Source organism: Drosophila willistoni (genome assembly GCF_018902025.1).
Source record: "Drosophila willistoni isolate 14030-0811.24 chromosome 2R unlocalized genomic scaffold, UCI_dwil_1.1 Seg200, whole genome shotgun sequence".
Classification (NCBI taxonomy): Eukaryota; Metazoa; Arthropoda; class Insecta; order Diptera; family Drosophilidae; genus Drosophila; species Drosophila willistoni.
The window spans coordinates 1026913-1052300 of NW_025814051.1; the positions used below are offsets into that span (position 1 = coordinate 1026913).

Here is a 25388-nt window from a genome sequence, read left to right on the forward strand (position 1 = left end):
TTGCAACATACTGTAAATACGTACAAAATAAAATTGAAAATATTGCAATTTTTCGGCTACCATAATCATAACCCCCAAGTAATTTATATACTAGGATATGAACAATTTAAAAATGTTTTATGATTTTCTAAGCACATTGTAGTCAAATATTTGACTTACCTAAAATCACAGTTTGATTTGAATCACTTTGAAATATGTTTTAAAAAAACTTCCTTTAATAACATTTCAGTTGATTAGGTAAATTTCCTATGGTTATTTGCATAAGCTTTATTCACTTTTAATTGGTTTTTTGTTTTTACAATTACAACAACAAATGAAGGCTGAATTATATATTAAATGTATGTGTGAGTGTGTGTTGCTGTGCGAGTGTATGTTTGTGTGCATGTGCTGTGTGTGTGTGTGTGTGTGCTTGTGTGTGGCTACATGAAGGATATGGCTCATATATCAAACCTTAACTAGAGAATTGAGCTTAACTAAAGATTTACCATTAAAATGAAATTTTTAGGAGCTACTTAACAACAACTAAAATACATTCAGTGGCATTCTAACTATGGAGTACGAGTAAATCATTTGTTTATATTGATTAAAAGTTTTGATTACTTCCGTTAGGGATTACATCTACAGACACAGCATGAAGGAAACAGGAACCAATCCATAAAAATGCCCTTGCAATCATTGTCGGGATCGTAGGCGAGTAATCGATGCCATTTATATTTCTGCTCACAGCCGCATTCTCCCTCACATCGTGACGTCTGTGTTGTGCTAATTGAAGGATCACGACATTAGTCTAGATAAATATTAAACTTGATTTCTCATTCAGGGCACTCACCTGCAAACTTCTTGATGTATGGCCTGCTCAAAGTGCTGCGTATTGACAATGGCACGGATCTTGCCCGCCGAATTCGATGCCCAATAGGGGGTGACAATTTCAATTTTAGACTCACAGGCATCAAGACGGCCAGTTCCAGAACTACCATTTGCATTGCCACCACCTCCGCCCGGTGTTCTATTGGCATTACTGCTAGTTGCTCCTCCTCCTCCTCCTCCGCCGCCTGCTCTATTACGACTTCCACCGGCGGCTGCTTGGCGTTTTTCTCGCAATTTCCCAAAGTAACTATCACCCGCTTTACCTGCATGGGCTGCATAGGCACCGGGAGGTATAAATATATCTGGCTCATCGATGAATCGACGTTTGCGAACTTTAGCCTGTTGTCGTGACCCATCTGTTCCAGCTCCGCCGACCCCACCGCCACCTGCATTGCCCTCCATATTCATTTCAAAGTCACCATACATACGACGCATCAGGGCCTTATTATCGTCTATAAAACGTTCGATTTTTTCACTAAAAAGCAGAGAAATTTAAATTGTTTTTAATCATAAAACAGAAATGTTAAAACACAGAGCAATTCGTCAGTTTAAAATTAATTTTCATAGCCCTTCAAAATAATTTGTTATTATTTACATTTTTCTTTTAAAATAGCAAACCAAATGATGTTAGCAAAACTATGATGTAGTTGGTCATCCACGTGAGTAGGTACATATGTATGTGAGTAGGTATTTATATCTGATCATGAGTCAAGTTTTTATATTTCTTAAGTCATTTCAATATTTTTTTTTGGGGTATGGTATTGAAAATACTTAAATGAATACATATACGAAAGACAAGGCGCAAATGATTGTGATTTCAACTCTAAGGAAGAGTCATCATTATTCGAAATTCTTGGCCAAAGAGCCGCAGAACATATTCATTCTCAATATTCATCTACTTAAAAGTATTCTTCCAAGTTAATTCATTTTATTTATCTATCTATGATTTAAACTAGACTGGGATTCGAGAACCCGGATCATCATTGTTCAGTTGACTAAATGACTGGGCCACTTAGACAACTCATCTACCGAGGACTGCTTATTCAGTCATTATTAGTAATTTCTAGTTTATTTTTATGTACATATGTGCTCATGCACAAAATTTGTCGATTCAAAACATACAGAAATATAATGAATTGTGTATATATAAAGGAACCTGAAAATTCTATAATGTTTTACGCTAAACTAAAGTATAATCCGATCCTATATCAGTCGCTTTTAGTTGTCTTTTTCCGGCTTTGGCATTACCTTGGACTTGAAGGTGTACGTAAATGTTTCAACCCAACTCTATAATTAAGTATACGCAATGTGTTCCTATATAGAGGTTCAAAATGGTCTACACTCTTTCCACTTTTTAAACTATGTATGTACTTGTTTTAGTCTTACATTTCTAGTTGCACCAACTTGATAAAATTTAATGCCAGAAAACAAAACTAGTAACACAATTAAAATGATATTAACCCAAGACAGCTAACCCTTCTTTTTTTTAAATTTTTTTAAATAGAGATAATCTACATATGTAAATCAGCAAATAATAATTCTGAAACTCAGCAGTTACTTAAAGCTTAATTAGTGGAAGTTTAGTATCAAGAGTAAATATGTGAGCCCCAATTAAAGCCTAGAGATCTAAGAATCCATTGAAAATTTGTGATAGTGTTTAGGTGAAGTTAAAAAGTAAGTCAGACATAGTTCATTCAACAATTAAATTGCCGAATTTTTAGATCTTTTTAAGATCTTCAGTATTATGCTAATGCTATTTATACAATGAAAGATCACAAGTAGAATTAGTTTAGTTTTAATAAAGTTATGACATTTATGAGTCTTTTATTCTGTTTTTTTTTTGCTAAGATGAGTTTGCAAAAACTTTTTAATGGCTGTCTTGGCTACTGTTTAATAGATTATGGCCAAGCTTACGTGTTTGAGTTTCTTTTTGCTCAATATGATGAAATAGTCATATAGAAAACTGATTAAATCTAACAACCCTATGCTAATAAGCACCGTTAGGTGACTCAAAAGAACCCATTTGTATTCAAATTAACATAAATATGATGGAAATATTCTCATTTTAAACCACAAAATTAAGAGTAACTAAATAGAAAAGCAAAAAAAAAAAAACATTTTATGTGCATCCCTGAACTAATCAGCGAAATGTGTGAACTAAAAATCAGTAATTTTTTTTTATATAGTTTGGGAAAATAGTTAATAAACTAGTTTTTGTATTTTGTTTTGTTGTATATTATTGGAATTTCCTCTATTTAATTTGATTTTGTGAACAAAAGCGTTTGTTGTTGCTGTTGTTGTTGTTATTACTCACATGGGATAACTATTACCGGCCGTGGGACAGAACAGCTGATGATATCGTTTGATGCATGGCACTCCTTTAATCACATCGCCTCTCACATCCAGGCCAAGTGCCACTGACAATGCCGTCCACCAGATCTACGCAAAAAAACACAGAGATAAATACAAATACATACATAAATTTTAATATACATATACAATATGTATGTAGGGGGAGTCTTACGACCATAACAATTTATAGCCGGGGTGTGAAAATGACTCAAGTAAAGTTATAAACATTAAAACCAAAAACAAAATTAAAAAACTTAATTTTAATATCTTCTGACTTGGCCAGAGCAATCGAGACAAGACGAGAGCAGAGGCAAGCCAGACCACTCCCCTCCCCTCCCCAACCTCTTAAATGCTACTGCTGCTCTCTATCTCTCACTCAGAGCTCAACTTCATCATCACACCTCTTAACGAAACGAACTCGCACGACCTTCGTGAGCGAAAAACAAAGATAATGAAATGAAACACAAAATCGTCAAAGTTATTTCCGCAAATTTTTTTTTTGAGTAAACTCGATCGATATTGCGCGTGTCCCCACCTCCTCGCCGCCCCCTTCGATTCGATCGATTCGATTTAGTTGTACATAGAGAACTCACCGGAATCTGTAAGAACGATCCATTGTTGAGCTTGGGATAGGAAAATAATGGCACCACTGGCACACTGCCATTCTTCAGATAGATGGGTCCCTGTATGGGTGTCACATTCATTTGCTTGTCTGCTGAAATGAATCCAAAAAATATATGCAAGTCTTTAAATGATTCATAATGAAAAACGAACAAAACCAAAAGTAAAAACCACATGAAATGCAAGGACAAGGCATTAATCAGAGGCTCTGATTTTTTTCTTTTCTGTTTTTAGTGGTTAAACCCGAAATAAAGTGCAAGTGCAGTGTCTGCATACCAAATCGGAATGCAACAGTTGACATACCATCTGCATAAGTACCTGCTTGGCATTTGTAATGCCCAGATCCGGATCTAAAGACACACACACACACACAACTTTCCCTTCACCCCAGATAATCCGCAAAACAGAGTAGATCAGGATGTGAATTGTCAAAGTGACAAAGATATGTTTAATAAAAATGCATTTACACAAAGAGAAATAACTTTTTCTATATGTCAATAACTTTGTTTGACATTCCAAATCATTTTCTTTTTATCTTGAATTTTGTTGTTATTATTAATTTTATAAATATCTTTATGGAATTACATATATTTTTTAAAAATTAAGCTGTAGTAGCTAAGGTCTTGAGGTCTTTCGATCTTATTGTTAGACGTTTTCGTCTAATTCTAATATAAATAATAATAATTTGAGACTTCTAAACGACTCTTTTAAAATTAAGTTGCATTTTTTATTTATCTAATTTGGGCATACTGGATTGGAATGATTTATTATGAACTTTCAATTTTTTGTAATCGATTAATTATATAGATTCAGTTAACTAATGTTATTTGATCTATAAAATTACTGAAGAGCTAATAAATTTAATGAGATATAGTAAACTTATATTTAAAGTTTTGAATCTTAAATGCCTACCGAATTGAGACTTCTAGAAGAATTTTAAAAGCTTTTCTTCTTAAATGCCTACTCAATATAAATATCTATAACATTTTTTTAGGATTAGCAAAGATAAAAACCCATTAAGAATAGATATAGATAGACAAGACGCTGATTTTCTTTTTAAAATAAAAAATAAAGAGATTTGTTTCTCGAATTCCCAGGCAATTTCTAAACATAAAAATCAAAAAATTATTCTATATGTAAATCTTGTCCCACTATAATAAATCACTGACCAAATGTCACAAATTGATTGATTTCCGACTAAGCTCATTATTTAGAGCATTAAGAATCTAGCATCTAGTTATAGTCTTTAGTCCAACAAGCTAATCTAACATAAGTTCATACAACTTTTAAGTTTGATGAGGCAAGTTTTTTATACAAGTATTAGAATTAAATGTTCACATTTGTTAATTGCTTAAACCAGTATTTTGAAATCTTAAGTAATTAGTTAAATGCTAGATATTTTAGACAATTAAGAACAGAAGCCAAATGGTCGATTGTTTCCTTTAATTTAGAATCAACATTTCCATAAATAAGGCCTTAATTAGATTCAGAACTCAAAGATCTCTGTTGAAAATGAGAAATTAAATAAGTTTGGAATAGTTTTGGAATCTCTGCTTAATAGGAAAACCATCCTGACTTGGCACTTTAGTTGGTATTACTTGTAAGTAAGTTTTGGTTTCAATCTGCTGTCAGCTACTGCTTGATCTTTAACCCTTTTTTCCATTCCATTACATGATGGACTCGTTTTACACACTCATACACACTCAAACACACACATAGAAACCATGGCATGCACATACACAAAAGAAGGTGAAAACCAAATCTTGAGTACTCGTTCCACATCTTTAAAACTTGTCAGATATGCGTGTGCTGTGCTTTGTTGCACGTCTTCTTCACCATTTATATATGAGTGTGGGGTATGGGGTATGGGTATGGGTTTTGTATATGCCATGGTATGGTATCGTATGGTATGAATTTTTCGAGTATGAGAAGAGCTGGTTCATGTTCATGAGCCCGACTTCTTGCATAATACCCCGCGCGTAACCGTAACCGACTTGAGTACTTGAGGTCTCCATCTTCATCTCCGTCTCCGTCTCAGTTGCTGTCTCTGTCTCTGGCAGGTTGCTAATGCCTCAACAAGTTCGGAGATTGAGATGAGATGTGAAACAAAGAGGCGCCAACAAAAACCCCAAAGAAATAACAAAAACCACAGACAATTTCAAATTAAAAAGTAAAATGTCAAGAAACCAAATTTTAATTGTGCTGACAGTTTTGTGTCTTATACGAGGACAACAAGGGCAGGAATTAGAGAGCGCTATCAATATAAATTAAGGTATGTTTATAGAGATGTATCTCGGTTTCAAACTTCAAGATGTCTTATATGCAGATTAAGCACTATAACAGCAAAAGCAACAACAACAACAACGACAACAACAACATCTAACAAATTGGTGATTGGAACCGAACGGTGCTGCTCTGAGTTAAAGGCATAAATCGTGGTGCGTGTTAGTCAGATAGCTATAAAAGTCAAACACTGGCCATTACTGTCTGAAAGTGACCTTGCCAAGCGGTTTGTAGACCTTTGACCTTGTCGCACCGCTGCTGCATGTATATCTATGTGTAGTTGTTATACTTATTCGTTGTTGTTGCTGTTAGTTGTTGTTGTGCAGAAGTTGCTCTCAATTGAAAAGATACACACAAAATAAACACCTAACTAACACGCACACTCACCCATACACATACACACTCATAGCAAAAATCCACATGACTTTCAGTTGCTTAGTGTGGGTTGAGTGGGAAGAGGCAGCTTATCAGTTAATCTAAGCAAACAAACAAAATAAGTAAGTGAATGAGTACTCGTACACGCCGCCAACATGACAACAAAATGCACAGTAATTTTTTTTACTTTTTTTAACATTTATATATAAATACATATGTACATACAAACATTCATGCTCATATATAATTGATGAATAACGGTAGCGGATCATGTTGCTATCATGATCTGATGTTGTACATCGCTTAGGGGTTCGAAACATGGCTTAGAGTTTAGATGGAAAACGGCCTTTTTTTTGCCGCACACCGGAAATACTTAGCAAGAATTTTCGCATGCGAGCGGGAAAAGTAAAACTTTTTTGTTCGATCGATCGATAAAGTGAGAAGACAGTTAAACTCGAATGATTTAACCTATTTAAAAAACTATCTATGAAATCAAAAGTGAATTACTAAACAATTGAGACAATGTAGAAACTTTTTTGTTGTTTTTAAATAACTAACTAATAAAATATTTTAAAAGTAATCGTAAGTCGAAACTAAATTTGAAAGTTCTATTCACTCCCTATACAAAGGTTGGCACTATAAAATTAAAAACCATTTATTTTTTTGTGTACGCCTTAAACAGTTATTCAAAATAATATATAGAGGAGTAGCCCTTTAAATTATTTTCAAATGTTTGCAAAAATATTATGTAAATATAAAACAGAAGCCGAAGAAATTAAAAATCTTTTTTAATTAGGGAAAGTAATTATTATATGAAAAGTTTTTTTTCTTTTTCATTTATATGATCAAAAATGGTAATAATCGATATTAGTTATTTTTATTGAAGCTGATTGAAAGAAATATAAATATAAAAATTACCATGTGAATCTTTCTTAATAAACTTAAGTCTCTTTCCCTATTAAAAACTATTTAAAAATTGTAGGATTGTTAGAAAATAATACATATAGTATACAAAAAGAATTCAAGAATATTTTGCTGTGAAAAAGACTTTTTCGGCTGCTTTTCCTCAAATAAAACATTGTGAAAATCAAACATTTTTTAAAACTACCTAAATGGAAATAAATTTTTTAGTTTATCATATTTTTTTTTATATTTCTATATGTTTTATAAACTAAAAATAAAGTATTTTACCGATTACAATAACAAATTCAAAATAACTTTTTACATTATGCAAAATTTTGAAACAAATATAGACTAGAGCAAATAAAAGTAAACAAAAAAATGAATAGTATAAGCAAATGTATAAAGTTTTATTTCATTTAAACAAAAATTTATATTTGTTAAAAATCAAATTGTGAGAATCATGAGTCAAACTCTATATTATGAACAAACCACAAGTCATGCTTAAGTTTTCATAATTAATCCAATTAAATAGTATATAGTTCGTATTGGGACTGAATACAAATTTTTATAATAGAAACAGAGAACTTTGAACTCTGTTTAAATCGATTTCAATCAAATAAAGAACTCAAAAATTTATACTGACTTAGCGGAAAAAGATATGAAATTATATGGAAGGTATTTGCAATTGAACGTAATGTATTGAATAAAAAACAATATATAATAAATCACACAATAATTTGCCTATTACATTCAGGAAAAGTGGAATGCAGTGGAATTACAAAATTACCATTAATTGAGATTTGTTTGGAAAGCAATTGCTATGAATATACATCCAAAATAATCAAGTTCCACAAGTCTACTTGAGAATATAGATAACGATTTTTAAATTCAAAATAAATTAGAAGTTACTAATTATCCGATACACAGAATCGCAACCGATTTAAGATCATCAAATTCATATATTTCAAAATTGAAACAAAATAACGTTTTTCAGAGCTATTTCAAGGAACTACGACTTGGATTAGAATGTTAGGCAATTAGGCAATTCATATCATTTTCCTAAATCTCACTTTAAAATTCGTTGATATTAAAACAGTTTAAGTAACTAATTATTGTATTTTTGGAGGAAACCATTTAATTCGTGTTAAATGGATTGATTTTTTTAGATGAAGAGATCAAAATAAAAAATCGATTTGGGCTAATAAATTTTTAAATAATCTATACATAAGAAATCAACAACTAATTAAATAAATTAGCTTTAAAATTGAAAAAGATTTTTGCTCTTACCTTTCGCTTGACCTTGATAATAGTTGCCACCTTGCTCATCGTCTTCGTCTTCCAACTCCTCATCCTCTTCACCCTCCTCCACATCATAGTCGAGCACGGCATGTACCTGGGTACGTGATCCCTGGCCAGCCTGAACACGTGTGAAACCAGGTGCCCGCTCCGGATAATTATCCTCGGCAGCAGCCACACCATATGTTGAGGCAGGCTGAGTCTCCGGCTTGACCGATTGCAACGGTCTACGCGGCTGTGCCGGCTGATGTGGTGGCTGTTGCTGTTGCAGAGGTGGTGCTGGTGGTTGTTGTGGTTGCTGCGGCTGTTGCCTGCTGTTGCCAAAGCTGGTAATACTAAAGCTTCCGCTGTTCTTTGAGAAGGTGGCACTGGCACTGCCATGGGCATTGAAATATTGTTTCTGTTGTGGCTGTTGTTGCTGTTGTTGCTGTTGCTGCTGCTGTTGTTTATTGTTTCCAGGATAACGTGTATAAGAGCCTTCAGCAGGACTACGACCAGACGATGACGATTGTGTTAAATGAATGGTACTCTGGCTATTGGCATTACTACTTGAACTCGAACTCTGAAATGACACAGTATTCTCATTGGCTTCCACATGGGATTGCTGGTGGCTTTGTTGCTGTTGCTGCTGCTGTTGCTGTTGTAGGTGATAGACAGAGTTGCGAGATGCAGATGCACCAGTCGGTGGCAAATAGGCATTGCTGTTCTGTTTGCGTCTACTTTGATAAGGATAACCCGCTGGTGGACCATAAGGATTATTCTTGAAATAATCAGAATTAATATCTGATGTGATCTGCGGTTGTTGTTGCTGCTGCTGCTGTTGCTGTTGCTGATGATCGGCCGGCGAGTAGAGTAAATTATTGGTATTACTGGCCAATTGATGTATGGGATGCAAGGGGGCCAATGTCACGCCCCATGGCTGGGCCAAGTTACCAAATGGCAATGAGAAATTGGTCAGAGCCATATTCAAGTTGAATATTTTTTGTTAATGGGAGAGTTACGTAAAATTTATGGAACTATTTTGTTTAGCGTTTGGATTAATGCATCTCTCATAGGAAACGAAAGACTTAAGCCACAAACTCGATTGACTTCTCCCTCTCTATCTCTTTCTCTCTCGCTCTATCTCTCTAATATCAACTAGAACCTGGCCGCCACATAATTTATGTGAGCAAGAAGAGCTCAACTCAAAAAAACTGATTTATGCAAAAAAACAAATGAAATAAATAACAAATCAGTCTTACTCCCCCTTGGCGACAATAGAGTTAGCAATAGCACACACTCGCACACACACACACACACCAACACACACACACAAACACGCATACAGGGAAACACGCGCGCGCGAAACGATCTAGGTGGCGAGTTATATATGTATATACATATGTATGTATATATATATATAGAAATATGATGTCGAACTTAGACTTCAATCTTTCAGTTACTCGGACCCGCGGTCTTGTGCTAAAAAAACCATTCACGACAAGCTGACAATCGAGACTGAGCCGTTCTCGCCGTGCGCCTTTAAAAAACTTAATGGGAAAAATGTTTCAACTCGAAAAATACTCAAAAAAAAAACAAAAATAAAAAATTATCGGAGAGCGCAGCGAGCGAACGTAAGTTTTTTTTTTTTTTTCTTCTTTACTGTTGAATGGCAAACACGAAAAATAAAACAAAACCGGAAAAATAAGCAATATGTAATTGTACGAACTGTAGATGCCCTTAGGAATATTGATTATTATCAAAGCCAGAGACATATGTTTAAAAGAATATTTTTAGTAGATCGCTCAAGAGTTTAGCACTTAATTAAGCCCAAACCTGACCTAGGTCACATTCAATGATGCCGATGATGATGATGATGATGATGCTGATGATGTGTGTTATACTTTTTTGTTTCAATTTCGAAAAGCGCATATTAATCACTAGCAAAAAAAGAAAAAAAAATAAAAGCAGAAGAAAAAACAAAAACTGAGTTAAAAAAAAACACCATCATCGAAGGCAATGAAAAGCAAAAGTATTTTTAAAGTGGGCTTTAAACAAAAAACAGGTTGTGAAGAGAGAGCCATAAGAGTTACAGAAGCAGAGCTAAAGTATACAACAACAAAAATTAATAATAAACCCATACCAGTCAGACCCTAAGAGAAACTCTCTTCAAGCAGCTGGAGAACACAACTTTGCAGTATTGGGTGGTTGGGGGCGTTGGGCGGAGGTGTGACAATAAACAGGGGGTTTTCCTATGAATTATTATTGGCTTGTAACACTAATGCCGAGTGCATTGAGGCGTTGAGGCAGCTACCGATGATGATGAGGCTATGAATGAATGACGCTCATCGAGATAGACAGACAGATAGACAGACAGTTAGACTGAGATACGCGAGGGCATAGACTCATTGGCTACGTCATTGTTTTGGTCTCACTGTGTCCACTTTGCCGAATGATTAGCACCTTCTCTTTTTTAACTGGAGCTCTCTTACCACTCCCCCCTTCACTAGCCAACCATACTGACACACGGAAACGGATGCATTGGACATGCCGTGATCTTCTGATCTTATCTTGCACATGAATGTGTCAGGAAAATCCGCCCTACAATTCCTCTTGCCTTCAAAATGATTCACTTTTAAGAATGTCGTTGAAATCAATATATTATAAGGAAATCTATTAAAAGTAGAATCTCGTTTGTCTCTTTTTAGTTTTCAAGGTCGTATTGATAGTTTTTGTGGCCCCAATTGTCAGATATGTACATACATTTCTAACTTTTCCTTTCAAGTATATTACAAATTATTTTATATTTCAATATGTAAATAAGTCACCTAAAGTGTAACACATGGGTTGGCCAGTCTCTTAGCGGTTGACCAACTCGTCATGGCCATGGCTAATGGCCGGGCGGCAGAGACCGCCTTTGTTCTATAGACTATTGGGCCAAGCCCAACAAAAATATATGTATTTTGCACATTTACACAGTAGCCAGGGTTGCAGGTAATAAGAATGTTGCAATAGGAAAACAGATTAGGTGTTTAATAGACTTTACGTAGAGACTAAATCTTGCCATTTATTAGCAGCTATAAAGAGTAAAAATCAGATTCAAATTTTCTATTCGCACTTATAAGCCAAAGAACAATTTATTGATCTACTAAGCCATGTATATCTTTAGTTAAAAATCATTTTTCGTTAATAAACATCATAAGTTCATGGCCATGAAAAACTGTTTGTAAGAATTTAATTAAAAACATCGATATTATTTTAGCCCTACAATTTCAATTTAAAAAAAAATCAGCGGTATGAATCTTGTAAGTTTTTGTTTTCTTTGTGTGCCTGTAGTTATTTAAGAGTAGACTAAAAGTAAATTTAAAATATTTATATTAAAGGGTAAGTAAAATATAAAAGTAATATATTTTTGTTGAGAAATATATTATATGATTTAAATTTAATTATGTATATTTTCCGATACATGAAAAAAATGTTAAAAATCCGTGTACAAATGCTTGCTAATAAGTTTTTATACGACTTTGTTTTTACCTTTAGCTTGAATATACACATACTTATTACGTATACGCAATGTGTTCTTTTATGTGTAAGCCTGTAAACAAAATTCATATATTTTTCCGTTTTCTAAGCTTTTTGTCTGAATCATATGTATTAAAAAGTTAACTTGATAACTTACAAATTAGTCTTTATGTCAAGAAATCGATCATTGGGTCCAAAGTGATCACTCTCTATGGTGATTGTTATCCTATAAATGAATCTTGTTTACTACTTTACCAAAATTATGTTTATGATGAGATTCTTTCCAGTCATCACAGGTATCCAGATTCATCACTTAATCGTAAAATTTATAAACACAAAAAAATGCAATCGATTGGAGCTAATTTCTCAAAAAATAAAGCTTTTTAAAGGAAAATGTACAAAAAAAATATAAAAAATTTGTTGTCACTGTATCGATTCAATATTTCCGCCAAACATTTGAAAATTTTTGAAGAATTTTGGAATTCAAACTATTTATTCATTAAAAAGTATAATCTTATAAAATGGTGTTATATTTTTTTAGGATTACGATTGCTTTCTAAAAAGAATTTCCTTTTTTGTTTTTATTACTAGAATTAACTTTTGGTATTGTCGTCAATTTGTTATTGAGTTTAATAATATGTAGTAAAAATTTGTATTATTATATTTTTTTTAAATATTTCAAACTCTCTTCTCACACTTTGAACTTTTCCATCTGCCTTAGAGGGGAATTCACTTGCATTTAGGTAGATAGCTTAATTTTTAAAACTTTAACTTTTTTTTATTTTAAATTTCCATAAGTTTTAGCCATCAGATTAAATAGACTTAATAGATTCGCCAATTCAATTTTTGTCTACAGATTTGTCATAAAATTGCTGTTAATATATCAACTGGTTTCAGTATGCTGCTGCTGTACTACGTGATATTTGGCTTTTGAATACAATTAATTATGTTTTTAGTTTCTTAACAATCATATATGCAGATCCTTGAGATTAAATCAAAGTTTAATGGTTTATTTTATTTTAAAGTGTCATTGTCATTGCACTTCATGAAGGAGAGAAGACTTTTAAGAGAATTAAATTCAAGCGAATTGACAAACATTTTCCTTTAACTACTTTGTAGTTGTTAATTAGCTTTGTTCATTAAATAAACCAATTAAAAAAACCAGTTTTCTGTATTCTGTGCTGAACACTTTTCCTTATGAAAAATTGCAAATTTCCTAAGATAATTTTCCTTCCTTATGCAACCCTAGACTCCCATAGCTAACATGTTGCATATGCAATATGGTAAAATAGGTACAAAAATGTATATATACTATATGCATATACATAGAGATATATATATATAAAGCCAGAACAAGTTTGTTCAGTACATAGTTCACTCCAATTATAACAACAACAATAACAACGCGTACCTAGCGCCAGTTTATTTTTTGCCTTTCCCTTTTCATGTGACAGGCGTAATTTGACTAAAAACCATTTTATATGTGTACATATATAATGTGTATGTATATTTCCCTCTAATCCACTCGACAATCATCTAAAATTGACAAGAGATCTATGGAAATGACATTCCTTCTTCTAGCGCCTGCCACAGCCTGTATGCCTTTTTGGCTGATTGCCCCTGAGGCTTTTGCCGCCTGTCAAAATTAAGTACGAGAACAACAACAGACCTTACCTCACACCTCACCGTCATACCTTATCGAAAAATTGTGGCTCTCGAGCTTTGGCCTTAAGTCTTTAACAAATTTTTAGCTGCCAATCTTTTGTGCAGTCACAATACACATTTAAAAAACAAAAAATTCAAAAAAAAAAAAACGCCAAACATCAAGTGTTTGTTGTTTCTGTTTGTTGCCACAAAAACCCAAAACCAAAATCCCAAAATCTCCAGATCGAGACGAATGACAAAAATGTGGGGGCTCTGTGTACCAAGAGCCAAGTAAAGTCAAGTCAAGTCAAGCCAAACCAAGACGCTGATCGATTCGATCAGCATAAAAAAAGGCGCTTTAATTAGAACCAATTTAGAGCGTGGACCAATTTATCAGAAGCATTTTGAAAAGTAGTTGAAAACCAGTTGAGAGCAACTTCAGCGCCATGTGCAGAGGCAAATCGTACGATAGAGAGGGATACCAACCTACCTACCTATGTATGTATGTATCTACCTGTGAGTATAGTATTTCATTATAACACAACATTAGCCATTATTATTATTATTATTATTTTATTACCATTATATGGCCAAAGTGAAGCTGAAATTGCCTTTTACGCATTTGTTTTCCTTTGTCAATTGTATCGTTTTGGTGTTGAACTATCGAGAGTACCAATGGAGAGGTGTGGTGGTGGTTGGTGGTTGCCAGTGGTGGTGGACTAGTGGACCTCAACCTAACCAGGTTCAAGTGCACATAACTTCGAATGTGAAATATTATAGATGTACTCTAGCGAGGTGTGTCTAAAAGTTACAACTAACAGAAACACATAATTTTAAAAGATATATAAATGCAAAAGGCAAAGATAAGAAGAATTCTGAAAGAAAATCTTTGAATTATATATTACCTATTTAAATTTGAGAAAAATGATAAATTTAAGATAATTTAGAGTACTGCATATCTCATAAAGCTGGCCTCATTAAAAAATAAGATTTTAGAAAAAGTATGTTAGAAGATAACAACATGGTTTGATACATAAGGTATATAAGGGATTTGGGATCAAATATCCCTAGTATCCAATCAATAACAAGTCAAAAAAAAAAGGTTTTTTAAAACATTTAAAGAAGTTTTTAAATATTTTATGGAAGGAAAAAATGATCAAAGCAAACATTGTTTGCTGAAAAATTTTCAATTATTCGGCATTGGAAAAGTTGCAAATAATAAACAATTTTTAAGCCTGATTCACAGTCCTAGATACATCCCTATAATATATTAGGGATGATTTATGATTGCTTTATAATTAACCAAATAATCACTAAATGATCGTTAAAGTTGTTTCAATTTAATAAACTAAAAAAATACTAATTTTTAGTTTATTAAATTGAAACAATTGAAATATTTCGCCTTAAAAAAATACTAATTTTTAGTTTATTAAATTGAAACAACTTTAACGATCATTTAGTGATTATTTGGTTAATTATAAAGCAATCATAATTCATAAAAGAAAAAACAATAAATATAAATCTTTAAAAACAATTATTCTCATTTACATCTAACACTTATCGATCAGGCGAGTCTGTACATAGCAAGGAACTTTGCCCCTTAAAGTATGCAACAGGTTATAATCATTGTTTTCGCTAAATTCATAACTTTTCGTATGCTTAGTACCTTAATAAGTGTGTATAACCAATGATTGAGTCCATATCTTTATCTATGTTAAAAACTGAATACTTGTCCTGCATATTGCGTACTTTAGGGGGCATTGGTCCCCTCCAACCCTAGATCCGATAGTCTAATGCCTTTTTCAATTATTAAAAATACTTAAAATTTTTAGTTTATATAGATTAATCATAGTTTAATCTATATTCCTAGTATTTTTTTTAACAATTTCTACATTTAAAATCCGAATTTTTCATCTATTCCGCCTTTTTTATTTTTTGTCTACTACTTTTAGTCTGAAAAATTGACTCAATTTCTTGTGTTGTTACTTATTAAATAGTTTTAGATATCTCCAACAGGTTTCCAATGTAATTATATATTACAATTTAATTCAATTCAACTCCATATAATCGTATCAATAATGGAACTATTCATTAAACTCATATATATTCTGCATTTGTAACTCAAACAATACCCTTCAATTAGCCCTCGTTTGGTTTTTACATAGAAACATGGAAACGAGTTAATTAATTTGCTGGTTCTTTTGCCATCTAGATAAAAAAGCCGCCAAAAAAAAAGAGTCCAAAAACAGTTTTCTATATATAACAAATCATTAATTACCTTTCGATTTCTGTTGTTTTTGTTATATTTTTTTGTATTATTTATTTTTTTACCTTGTGCAAAGTCATGAACTCAGTGGACTCGCCCCTAAAAATGAAATACCATTAACCGTAGCAGATCCGGCGGGGATTACAATATCTAAGTAGTAGTCTGTTCAAGTGTATTTTCAAGGAAATGAGCCAGTTTTATTTATTGTCAGGGGGGGGGGACACATACATTCATAGCTGATGCAACTTACTTAGTATCTATCGTATTTCTGTTTAATGGGAACACCTGGCGGCAAGGCGGGTGCTGGTGGTGAGGCCACAGTATAGACCTCATAGTCACTAACACAGAAATTGTAATCGGCAAACAGTGTAAGATCTGGGCCATCATAGGAATGTGGAAGATTGGAATACGAATCAATGTTTACATTGCAATTACTCGATATAAGCAGATCAGCGCCAGCACCAAAAATTGGTCCACAGCTAGAAAAGGAAGCAAATAAGGGAGAAAAGAAAATGTAATAAACAAATATTAAAACTAGTTGAAAAGAATACAAAATATTTAACGCATTGAGTGAGCTAAAAGTTAAAATGTACAAACTACATACATATATTTATTTAAAGTCTGCAAACATTTCAAAAATATTGTGATAAATTTGAATTTAGTTTATCAAAATAATGAAGCCAAGGATATATGCCCCTTCTTTATAGTCTGTCTATAAAAACACTTAAAAATTAAGTTTTTGATAGCTTTAAATTGGATCCAATCTCTTCTTTAACAATTTAACACAATTTTTGCACATACAAGAGGAAATCAGAAAAGGTTTTACCTTTTGCACTTTTCATTGTATTACAGTTAACATTAACAACATTATTTCTTTAGTTTCTAATTTGAAATTGGTTTCAAACCCGCAACAGCGTGTGATAAAGTTCACATGGGCCTCTTATAAATTACTTTGATTTTCTTTGAAGATGCATCAGATTTATATTTGTACAGGCATAAATTGACATTTTTCGTTGCTTACTTTTCGTTGTTCTTTTTTAAAAATATTCATTTGAAAACGGAAAGAGTTTCGTTAATTGTGTAGTTTTTTTTTATAAGTAAGAACTAGACTATTAAAAAAATTCGCAAAAAGTAATGATCTAATTCTGATCCTGGCCATATTCCGAATTTTCGGTTTTAAAATATTAGTTTTCGTCCTTTTTTTGTTTGTTTTTAAGAAAAAAATAGTAAAGGAAATACTATTCAAATCGTCAAATAGTCGTTCAAATCGGTTCAAATTTACGGGATGTAGCCGCAAGTTCAAAAAACCTGGTTTTAAGAAAAAGTGTTTAAAGTTAGAAGTTTGCCTCACATGACTCAACACGTCACATCTCCTTAAGCATTTAGAATTTTGAAAAACTCTTTTAGAACAATATTCTCAATACTCTCAATTCTCTATTTAAGCTCACATTCATTATATATGTATGTACATATGTCTTGCTCAGAAACTTTTTTAAATTCCTCACAGTAGAAGAACTTACTCTGGATGATAGCAGATTGCATAGGGTTTCTTCACTATATCAAATTTGGCTGGTTGGCCTCCATTGGCCGGATTGAGGGCAAAAAGGAAAGCTCTCTCAGAGTGCATATAGCCACCCTTTCGACTGGTTTTGGCCCAGGCCACATCTGTGAATCCTCCACTAATCTCGCCATGATCACCCAGGCCAATGACCATGCATGGAGCCACCCCATCACAATAGCGATGAAAGGCACTGGAACCATAGCCATGGGTGGAGGCGCGATACACCAAGCGCCAGCATTGCTTTGGAGAACCAAACCAGCTATTGAGAATGCTCTGCAAAGGCAATTTATCGTTGCGTAAAATTACAGAGCCGGGAAACATATTGATGGCCACCGTTAGACGTGGTTGCAAGCGCTTATCGTTCTCCACCAGCTTATTGGGATGCAATGCAGCATAGCGATAACGTTCCAGTGACAATTCCATGGGAACTGCTCCTGTGGGTTCCACTTCCTCGGCAAACACCTGGCTATCGATAAGCAGAAGTCGAACATGACCCATAACTCCGCTTAAATGCTGACAGACGCGGGCACGCTCCTCTTCTGTCCAATGGGCAGTCGGTTGGGTGACACCAGCATGGTATTTTGCCCAGGCTAAGACACAACGCCAAACCTCTTCCTCAGCCAGGCAAAACTATTGAAAACATAAGACGATTAATGAATGAAAATAATCTCACTATTGCCACCTACATAGTCCGATGATATGATTTTAATTAAAGCATCCTTTGTCAGTGTGAGGAAGGCATGCGTCTTTACACATTCAGCTGCATTTTCGCCTATATAGATGATGCAGCGTTCCATAAAACATTTTGCTCCTGAAACAGATTAGAGACAAGAATACCCAAAACAAATGAAATACCGATTCACTTGGCTCCTAGCAATGAAAACTCCTCATTTACATATAAATTTTGTTTTAATTTTCATATAGGCTTTACAGTTAATTCACTTATAGTTACGATCAGGAGGCTATCGTAGGTGTAGCTAGAGAGAGGGGTAGAATGTCTGGCTATTCCTTGGAAGGATTGACGTTTTGTATCAGTGTTATGTTGTCGCCCTTTAACATAATCCTGCCCAGACTCTTGCGCTGACGGGTCTTCAGATACACCTCTTCAGCGTCGTCCAGCACCAGATTCATGTATTCATCAAAGCCGACAATGTGGCCCTCAATACGAAGTGAGATATTTTCATATAGCCAGACCTGGACGCGGGAGCGGTTTTGCAGATAACGGAAAATCAGGTTGATGGGCTGGACCATCACCTTCTGCACTTTTGGATTGCCTTTGAAGGACATTGTGAATGTTTTTTACTGAAAATTTTTGCTAATTCTACAACGTTTGCCGCTGCTTTTGCCGGCGTCTCTTTTCACTAGAGATGGAAATTATGTGCACACAGCTGAAATGTATCTACATCTTATCTACATGAATCGATATTTTACATTTGCTATCGATAAAATGTTTTACCTTCTAGCACTCTTTGGAAATTCTGGCAACCCCTAGATGGGCTAGTAACCTGTGTGTTAATATTCATTTAATTCTAAAAATTAATATTAATAACATAAAACATAAATCAGAAAATGTCTATGGCTAACGTGGACAAAGGTGAATTGATTTCCCAGGTGAAGCAGCAAATCGCTGTGGCCAATGCGCAGGAGATGCTCACACAAATGACACAAAAGTGTTTTAAAAAATGTGTCAATAAGCCAGGAACTTCCTTAGACTCTGGTGAACAGGTAAGATCATGCTTGTTATTTATAAAATAATAATGATGCAATATAATTTCATCTTAATAGAAATGCATTTCCATGTGTATGGACCGGTTCATGGACTCGTGGAATCTCATTTCCCGAACATACGGCCAACGGTTACAGCGTATGCAGTAAAAATTGTAGACCAATAGTGCAATTTGGGACAACTGCATTGACAACCTATTGATTAGTTTTTTAACTATAATATAGTCTTTACAAATTCAATAAATGTTACGTGAATATGCTGATAACCATGTTTTGGTGTTGCCAGAAACTGTATTTTACAACAGGCAGCATGGATTATTTAAGAGAGTTGCCAGAGAAGTGATAATTGATATCGATGCGAATTTATAACTATCGATTATTTGCGCGAAATTTGATTTTTTTTAAATATGTATTTTTTTATAGCTCTACATACCTGATTTCTCGTGTATATCCATGACGGCGGTTAAAAATGTACAGGCATTTTCCACAGATAAAGTGGAAATTACATGATCTTCGCAAGCTGCACGCAATTCAACTACGCCCATATCTTGGGCCATCATCATCATTTGAAATACTTGTGAATCCTGTAAAACCAACTACACAGGAAATAATTCCAAGTCTTAAAAGATTATTTGTATTATTCTCACCTTTGCTGTGTAAACATACAAAATAAATTGTCGAAACAATTCGGCATTGATGTGCGGCAGACGAATTGTGGTTGGAGCCGATGTGCCTGGTGCTGCTGGTGACACGGTACATCCCGGTATGGGAATTGGATCCCCCCGCTTAAAGCTCTTGCAACTGGGAGGAAATTACACAAAAAACAATAAATTAATTGATTAGCTTCAATCGAATGAAAGAGATGCCTCACATAGCTGCACGCTTGCACAACCAAAAAAGGTAATGGCAAGGTAATTAAACACTCCACGACCACTCCAACTTACCGGGCCATCAACATCAAGCGATGGGCATATATTCGCTCATCCTCGCGTCCGCATATAAAGACCACATCAGCGCTATCCTGATCCTCAGACAATCGCTGTAAATCCTCAATTAATTGAGGCAAGCCAGGATCTGCTGGACAAGGTGGCGGGGCACGTGTTCCCATGGTCTTGATGTATTGCAAATATTTTTGTTTGTGTTTTTGTTTATGTTTGCACCTTCCCCTCGCCCCTCCCTGTCTCTGTAGCTACGAACCTCACTCAACTACTCTCTTACTCTCCGAGTGTTGGCCAAGAAGAGTGAACAGAACCGGTTCTCAAAATGAAAATGCTAGGCATAAAACAATTTACCACAAAAATCTTCAAGAATCACAGAAAAGTAAGCACTCAAAAATAGAAAACAACAAATTATATTTCCACTGTACTTGAATTTTAGCAATTAAATTGTAATTTTCTCATATTAATTTGTCAAATTTACGCAAATTAATATCCCTTAATGCTCTTCACGCTCTCGCTTTGCCCTAACGACTGAAGATGGAACTCTGAGCCAGGTCAGCATCAGCTCTTTCTCTGGATTCTTGAGCAGGTAAACGATATTCAGTTTTTTTGTTTTGTTCGTTCTCTTGGGTAATAAATAAGCCAGAGGCGTAGCCAGAATTCCGTTTCATTATTAAGAAATTGAAAATGTGATGCATATGGCTCAACCTAGCCCAAATTGCAATCTCGAAGGATCGGGCTGCAAAGATTTTTTACGATTTTCAGAATAACCAAAACTCTGAAAGGGTAAGCAAAAATTTGAGTTAATTTAACAGTGCCCTGGCGTATATTTATCCATTATTACTAGTATAGATGGTGCTGACTGTAATATACATATATTACAGATTTCTTATTTTTGTCCTTACGTGCGTCACCCAGTCATCCACCGACACCTTAACATTTCGTCAATGAGGTGCGAGATCTAATCAATGAAAAATATTTCCAAACCATAACCCCTCTAAGTATGCAACCACATTTTAATAATGTTGGCAAAACTATTTGTACAGATGTGGCAACGCCAACGTAGTAACGGCACTAAAATTTAAATTGAAACGAACGTTTTATGTATTTTGCATAATATTTATGTTTTTTTTTTATTTTTTTCTTGGGGTTTTCTTTACATATGTAATAATGGGTTTTGTTGTTGGTTTGCTGATTTGTTTATTGGGATCTGCACTACTTAAATATGAAACGTTGAAGTCAAATTTTTTATTTCTTTGTCATTAACTGTTTAATTTAATTAAACTTAATTTGCTTTTGCGGTTTTGCCATCATTTTCGTTCACTTGCTTGTTCTGCTTCAATCTTTGTTTTTTACCTCGTTTTCAACTCTTCTTCATCCATAATTTGTACATTTTTGTTAATATTTTATTTTTTGCCATATATAATTAATTATATTTTGACAAGACGCGGATTTGTTTTTGTATGCTTATTAATTATTAAGTGTTGTATGTTATATTCATTTTTTGTTGTTGCTTTTGCACATTTATTTTATTTTTTTATTATTATTTTTGTTTGAACAATATCAAGCACAGATATTTGTTGTCGTGGGTATGTAAAATTTGTTAATATATGAATGTATATATAGTTAATTTGTTATCATCTTTTATATCTGTTTCGATTTTAAATTTATAAAATGATTGTTATTTGTTTTATCTTTGGGTTGTTAGCAAAAAATTATACAAAAACTGTTTGTTCTTTTATTTGTAGTTGTTGTTTGTTTGTTTTTTTTTTCGTTTTATTTTTTTTATTCAACTATTTTTTTGTTTGTTAATTTTTGTAAAATTTGGCCATAAATATGAAATATTGCTGAAAACCGTTTTGATTAACCATGTTTTAACTTCTTGTTTTTCATCGTCTGCTATATATGTATGTATCTTGTTCCATTATAAGATCTGGTTCTTTTTTTTTGTCATTTAAGAGGGGGAGGCTTTGGGAAGGCAAGAGGGGGGAAATAAAATAGACAACAAATGGAAAAGAAAAACTTGTACAATAATTTATATATATAAGTATGTATATATATTGTATTTTGTTTTATTTTTTAACTTTTTATTTAATTTTTGCATAGCAATATTTATTTCGGGTTTACGGTTTTGTTGTTTGCGTATAATCTATATAACTTTTTGAAATTTGCATAACAATTTTTATTTTATTCTTTTTTGGGTTTGTTTAAATTTAAATTTTTACAATTTTACACATTGGTTTTTTTTTTTTTGTTTTTTGCAATATTTTGTTATATATGTATTTTTGTTTTGTGCCTACAAACTAAAGACAATTTTGGTTTAAATTTGTATTTTTAGTGGTTTAAATTTTGTTTTTAATTTCGAAAATTCTTTTAAAAATCAAGAACGAAATGTTTTCTTTTAGAAAGTACAAACACACAGGCATAGAAATAATTTAAGAATTATGTGTATTTTTTTTTATTTTTTGCTTGTTTTTTTAACAAAACGTTTATAGATTTTTGAAATCTCTGCTTTCGGTTTGCTTGGCTCTTGGCTTGGTTTCCTTTTTTGTTTGTTACATCCAGAACAATATAATCATAGTATATACATATATATATACATACTTTTCGGTATATATATACATATATATTTTACAATGTATTGGCAACGAAATTTGATATACTTGAAAGAAATAATATTTACAAAAATTTCACATACTTAAAATTAAAAGAGAAGCCTTAAAAACTATTTAGCATTGTTTTTTTTTTTTGTATTTTTTGTTTCTTTTTTTTTTTGTGTAATTTATTTGTTAAATTGTATAACTTGCTTTTTAATTAATTTAAGAGTTCTATCGGAAAACTAAATGCCTACAAAGCAAAGCTTAGACAAAGTTGAAACAGAAAGTATACAATTAATTAATTCTTGTTTAATATATAACTATAAGTGTTCTTTGTTTTCTTCTTTCTTTCTTTCTTTAGAGGCTACAATAAATATTTATGTTAATATAATTTGTTTAACCGTATTCATATATATTTGTATGTATATATATATCATATGGTTTATTAAACATATTGATTTATTTTTTTAAATTTAACGCGGCAACTTTCTTAGTACTGTATATTTTGTTTTGTTTTTTTTTTTTCATTTATAAAATATTTTGTAATAATTATATATTATAAATTTGTTTTTTATTCTTGTTGTTTTTAGCAATTTTACTTATTTTGTTGTTGTTATTGTTGTGGTGGGTTCATTTTGTGTGTGTGTTTTTTCTTTCGGTATTCTCTGCTTTACCTTTTCACTTCCTTTATCTCATTCTCTTTATCTGTGTCTGTCACTTACTCACTCTGTTGCATTTAACTTAAATTTTATTGTTTAAACTTACAATTAACACATATATATATTTTATGATTTTCAGAGGGTTTTACAATAATATATATATATATTATATATATATAGCTGCCAGCCCTTATTAAAGAAAAGTAAGTAAATTATATGTTTTATTTTATGAATAATTTTTTTAAGCCTCGCTTAAAGTTTTTCTTTTTTGCTTTTCGTTTAAATACCCTTGCAAAGAAACTTAAGAGAGGAATTCGAATTTTTAAAACATTTCTTATTAAACAATCTACTTTTAACCATATCTTTTGATCAACAAACATGAATAACCAATTTAAAAAGAAACATATTTCCAACCATTATACATTTTATTAGATAAAACTATGAGACCACAACTACTTACTATCGTTCAGATCAGCGTATGGCAAATAAATTTATCCTGGTATTATAGTCATGTTTGTTCAAATCGGACTACTATATATACATATATCTACAGTTTGTGGTCTTGTTATCCTGCAAGGGTATACAAAATTCGACATTCCGAACTTGTTTCGTAGTTTTTTTTTGTCTTCGCAAAGCTTTTACAATTCAAAAAAATTATAAAAAACGTATTTATAAAACTAAGAGTACATTTAAATAAAAAATTAATAAAACAAACGCATAAATCGATCGCGTTTTGTTACAAGTAATGTGTTGTTCCATTTTTTTTATCTTTTATATTTTTTGTTTTTCTGTTTTTTTTTAAAGCTTTGGTTTCAATTAATTAAATATATAAATGTATGTATGTATGGTTTCTGCAAGCAAAGTTCTTTGTTAGTTTAGATAAATTTAGAAAAAGCTTCAATAAAGTCAGACAAGAATGCCTTATGAATTATATTTGTTTTGTGTTACGTGAGATCAAAAAACAAGTTTTAAGAAGAACAAAATGTGCTTAAGATTGATTTGATAAAAAAATATAAATCCGTATGAATGTTTTAAACAATTCATAATATTTTGTTGGCTTTGTCAAGTAAAAGTAGTGTTTAATGATTGATCGCAGATTCAGTTTCAATTATATATAGATCAAGGGCAATTGAAAAACAGATAAGTAATTAAGATAATGCCTGAATTGAATAGAAAAAAACTATTGTGAGCATTGAATAGAGTATTAAACAAAAAGTAATTAAGAAGGGTATGTAAATCTTCGAAATTTATTTTATAAAGTCATCATTGTGTTTGAGTTAGTATTATGATTATAAAATCGCACACATGAATTGTCGGCATCAAATACTTTTAAAGTTTAAACAATAAATAAAACAATGCCAACAATATGTGCAAATAATTTCTTAGGCAAATCAAACCTTCAATTCAAGAAGATAACTTGGAATAGTTCCAGAAACAAAGCAATGAAAAAATCTATAGAACTTTTCAATTTAAATCTATATTATACATAATCATTATAATTCTCAAAATGTGAACTGACATTAAATACAATAGAAAAAAAGTTGTCTAATATAGTCTCAACTAATTTCATCTTACTTCTTTCATTATTGAAATTATTATTAACTGTTTTCGAAAAGTATGAGTATTGGTCATAGAGGTTATTAAGGTTTTGAAACGGTTTTGAAATTATCAAAATCATCAAGATTGTGTTAATCGAAATATTTAACACAAATTTTCAGTTTTTGTAGTTTTCAAATTCAATGACATTAAAGAACTTTTGAAAATGTTTTCCACTAACCATTTGACTTGATCTATACACTG

The 25388-nt window shown here is 32.5% G+C and overlaps 4 protein-coding genes across 5 annotated transcripts; 1 reads left to right on the forward strand and 3 right to left on the reverse strand.

Moving 5' to 3' along the window:
- Positions 1-366: 366 nt before the first annotated feature.
- On the reverse strand, positions 367-10166 carry LOC6641653 (protein spaetzle 3). 2 transcript variants are annotated; one of them, XM_002064605.4, is made up of 5 exons: positions 8689-10166; positions 3813-3931; positions 3182-3306; positions 830-1342; positions 367-762 (listed from the first exon to the last, which is right to left on the reverse strand). In XM_002064605.4, the coding sequence occupies exons 1-5, from the start codon at positions 9659-9661 to the stop codon at positions 606-608; spliced, it is 1887 nt and encodes a 628-aa protein (XP_002064641.1). In that variant the 5' UTR covers positions 9662-10166; the 3' UTR covers positions 367-605. The 2 variants fall into 2 exon arrangements, with proteins under 2 accessions (XP_002064641.1, XP_023031233.1); XM_023175465.2 differs by having other exon boundaries at positions 3813-3934.
- A 6158-nt stretch (positions 10167-16324) lies between these two features.
- Positions 16325-20701, reverse strand: LOC6641652. Its single transcript, XM_002064604.4, has 6 exons — positions 20339-20701; positions 20042-20195; positions 19828-19990; positions 18356-18480; positions 17629-18299; positions 16325-16587 (listed from the first exon to the last, which is right to left on the reverse strand). Exons 1-6 carry the CDS (start codon positions 20500-20502, stop codon positions 16359-16361), a joined length of 1506 nt encoding a protein of 501 aa, XP_002064640.3. The 5' UTR covers positions 20503-20701; the 3' UTR covers positions 16325-16358.
- Positions 18560-19049, reverse strand: LOC26529421 (probable small nuclear ribonucleoprotein E). Its single transcript, XM_015178564.3, has one exon. It carries the CDS (start codon positions 18954-18956, stop codon positions 18672-18674), a length of 285 nt encoding a protein of 94 aa, XP_015034050.1. The 5' UTR covers positions 18957-19049; the 3' UTR covers positions 18560-18671.
- Positions 19138-19660, forward strand: LOC26530261 (mitochondrial import inner membrane translocase subunit Tim13). The gene is made up of 2 exons (XM_015178587.3): positions 19138-19394; positions 19455-19660. The coding sequence occupies exons 1-2, from the start codon at positions 19239-19241 to the stop codon at positions 19542-19544; spliced, it is 246 nt and encodes an 81-aa protein (XP_015034073.1). The 5' UTR covers positions 19138-19238; the 3' UTR covers positions 19545-19660.
- Positions 20702-25388: the final 4687 nt, after the last annotated feature.